This window comes from Etheostoma spectabile, chromosome 6 (assembly GCF_008692095.1).
Source record: "Etheostoma spectabile isolate EspeVRDwgs_2016 chromosome 6, UIUC_Espe_1.0, whole genome shotgun sequence".
Taxonomy (NCBI): Eukaryota; Metazoa; Chordata; class Actinopteri; order Perciformes; family Percidae; genus Etheostoma; species Etheostoma spectabile.
This window is the reverse complement of record NC_045738.1, coordinates 1471717-1474520: the sequence shown is the minus strand read 5'-3', so window position 1 is coordinate 1474520 and position 2804 is coordinate 1471717. Positions and strand designations below refer to the sequence as shown.

The following is a 2804-nucleotide window of genomic DNA, read 5'->3' as shown; positions in this document are numbered from 1 at the left end:
ACAATGCACCAGAAAAAAAAAAAAATTTCCTACATTATACATCAAGGTGAACAAACTTTACTTACGTGACTGGAGGTTGTCAAAGTCGTCCTCATCGTCGCCATGATCTGGAGGCATCATGACACTTTCTGTGATGGCTGGAGGGTCATCAAAAATACCTCCTCCATCTTCAGAGCTCAGTAGCTTATCAACTGGGAAATAAAATATAGGAAAAAATATTGCTGACTCACAAATATCTCAGAACATCTTCAACAGTACCTCTATATAGCCAATGCTAAGATAAAAAAATAAAACAACAGACAGAGCAGCTCACCCAGCATTCCCCCATCACTGTTGCCCATTGAACTGTCCCCAAAGTCATCATACTCCATGTGGTTGGACTTGTCTGGGAGATTGGCTGGGCCAGGCTCAGCCTCCAGCAACAGGTTAGAGGCTGTGGCACCGTGCATGATATCCTCCTCAAATGTGCTGGCATCACGCATCATCTCTCGGTCATCCATACCAAAGTCAGCTGAAGAGCACAGGGCAAGTCTTTGTTGAACCCAACATTTCTATTATTCGTACAATGAAATGACATCTCTAAAATATATACTATTTAAAATTATTCTTCAGTATGATACAATAATGTTGATTATAGTTAATCATTAAAGTTAATTTGACTCGCGAACAGTTAGTGCCCTTACATGACACAATAATAAAATTCATAATTTCTAAGAAGTAAAAAGTTGTGGATACATTTTTACTTCTTCATACCATATATTAACTTAATGTAGATATTGCAATAATATCATAATCTTACACTGAATCATTGTGAAAACAACATTTTCTAGATGTGTTGTTACTTTGGCCAGGTCATCATCAAAAAAGCAAATTAGTACATTAATGATTTTGTCCATGTTGACATTAGTGGCTTCATGTACATTTATTAAAAACTTTGCTTTGTTTAGCTTTTCATATAGCTAGACATCTATACTCTAGGACAAGGCTGTAATGTTTAAATAACGACCATGAAGACTATTGCAATATGTTTAAAATTGCAATAATATTGTATTGTGACATAAGTATCGTAATGTTATTGTATCGTGAGGCCTCAGATGATTCCCACCACTATGGTGAAAGTGTAGACATTAGTGTAGTTTCCTACCAAAGTCATTGTCCTGCAGTAGGCTGAGGTTGCCAACATCTTCCCTCATGGTGATCTCTTCTACTCTGCTCTGGTTCAGGGTGAACTGTTGGGCCACATCTATGTCACTGTTTGGGGGAAGAAATAAATAAATAAGGATGAGTACAACAGCTGGTGGGTGAATGACAAACTCAGATAAAATAAGAGGTCGAAATGAGAACAATACATGTAGTGAACTTACTCCAGATCAGGAAGAGGCTGGTCAAAGTCATGGAACTCCTCAGGTAAGGTGATGGCATTGTAGGCTGCCTCTCTGTTTTCCTCAGGTAGATCCACCACACCTGAATATAGATACAAGCAGTAATGTCATAACAACCAAATGTTTTCAGCCACACAAAGACCAAGTTTGAGTCAGCTTTTGTTTGGGAAAACTGATCGGAAAATTCAATGTTATTGTCCTTACCTGGCCTAAAAGCCATTTTGATCTTGATGAAAGCTTCATTACAGTCAGCAAGGAGGTACTTGGCCTTCCTGTGGTAGATTCTCACCACCCCGAGGAGCAGGTGGCCTGATGTACGCAATGCCATCTTCACCTAAGAGAAAAAAGGCACAGGGAAAATGCAACAAAAAATATCTTGTTACATTTTCTTGTAAAAACAAGACTAAACTGTAAAATCAGCATCAAAAAAACATTGTACATCAATGAGAGCAAAGACACTTTGTGAAAGCACTGCACTTTGTTTAAAATAACGCAAACACTTTAGTTAAACTGTGACAGCTGCAAGTATTTACTCTGCTATAATAATGAATAAGAACTTATCCTTTATTAATCCCGCAAGGGAAATTACATTTTCACTCTGTTAAAATACACATTACACACAGGCCCAAGTTAACACACATGCTTAGTACTTTTGTCTTGTTACCTTGGGTGAGATGATGCTCTCCACACTGCTCTCTAAGTTGCATTCAAAGACATGGGCCTTGGTCAGCTTCTTGTCCCAATGGGCCGCTAGCCAGATCTTGGCCAGCGGCCCACGCTTGCTGAGGACAAAGTGGGCGTAGAACATTGCCCTGGTTCCCCTGGCTCACACAATCACACTGCTGTATGGTCCACCTGGAAAACATCATTGATACATAGTCATTATTCTAAAAAGGTCAAGACAAAAGAAAAAAGTACCAAAATGCAAGATACAGACAGACAGCACAGAATCATCCCTTAGGGAAGAGGTAAGCAATATTAAACTCAATATCTCTAAAAGTTAATGAAAAGGAATATGGGGAAGAAAATGTAACGTGACTGCTGCACAGACTCAAAGGTAGTAATGATAAACAGTTGAATATTTTCATTAAAGTTGTGAAAAATTCCAGACATCAATCTTAAGTGAGTCTCGTGCTAAAAATGCCAGGGGGGGGCAGTTATAAGCAATCATGCCGGTCCAACAAGTCAGAACAACCAGGCTGTCATCACATTATCTAGAACGTTAACTGGTTTCGAAAAATAATTTAGCGATATCCATCGAAAGTCAAGGATCTTTTCCATCTTCTTAGCAAGTTAGGCAACAACACTGCAAAGATGAGAAACGTTAAACCAATTCCCCCCGGAATGCGGATTGGTTTTAGCCAACGTTACATCACGTTGGGGATTTATAACGACTTTCCTCCGAATTATATGACATGGATG

At 39.0% G+C, this 2804-nt stretch overlaps 1 protein-coding gene across 1 annotated transcript in view; it reads right to left on the bottom strand.

Moving 5' to 3' along the window:
- Window positions 1-2804, bottom strand: part of LOC116690739 (double-strand-break repair protein rad21 homolog A) — a 9594-nt gene that overhangs the window by 5880 nt on the left and 910 nt on the right. Inside the window, exons 2-7 of the mRNA XM_032517902.1 lie at window positions 2047-2237; window positions 1587-1716; window positions 1365-1464; window positions 1145-1251; window positions 314-511; window positions 66-191 (exon numbers count right to left, since the gene is read on the bottom strand). Coding sequence (XP_032373793.1) covers window positions 66-191; window positions 314-511; window positions 1145-1251; window positions 1365-1464; window positions 1587-1716; window positions 2047-2190 — 805 coding nt within the window. The 5' untranslated portion in view covers window positions 2191-2237. The remainder of the gene's footprint in view (window positions 1-65; window positions 192-313; window positions 512-1144; window positions 1252-1364; window positions 1465-1586; window positions 1717-2046; window positions 2238-2804) is intronic.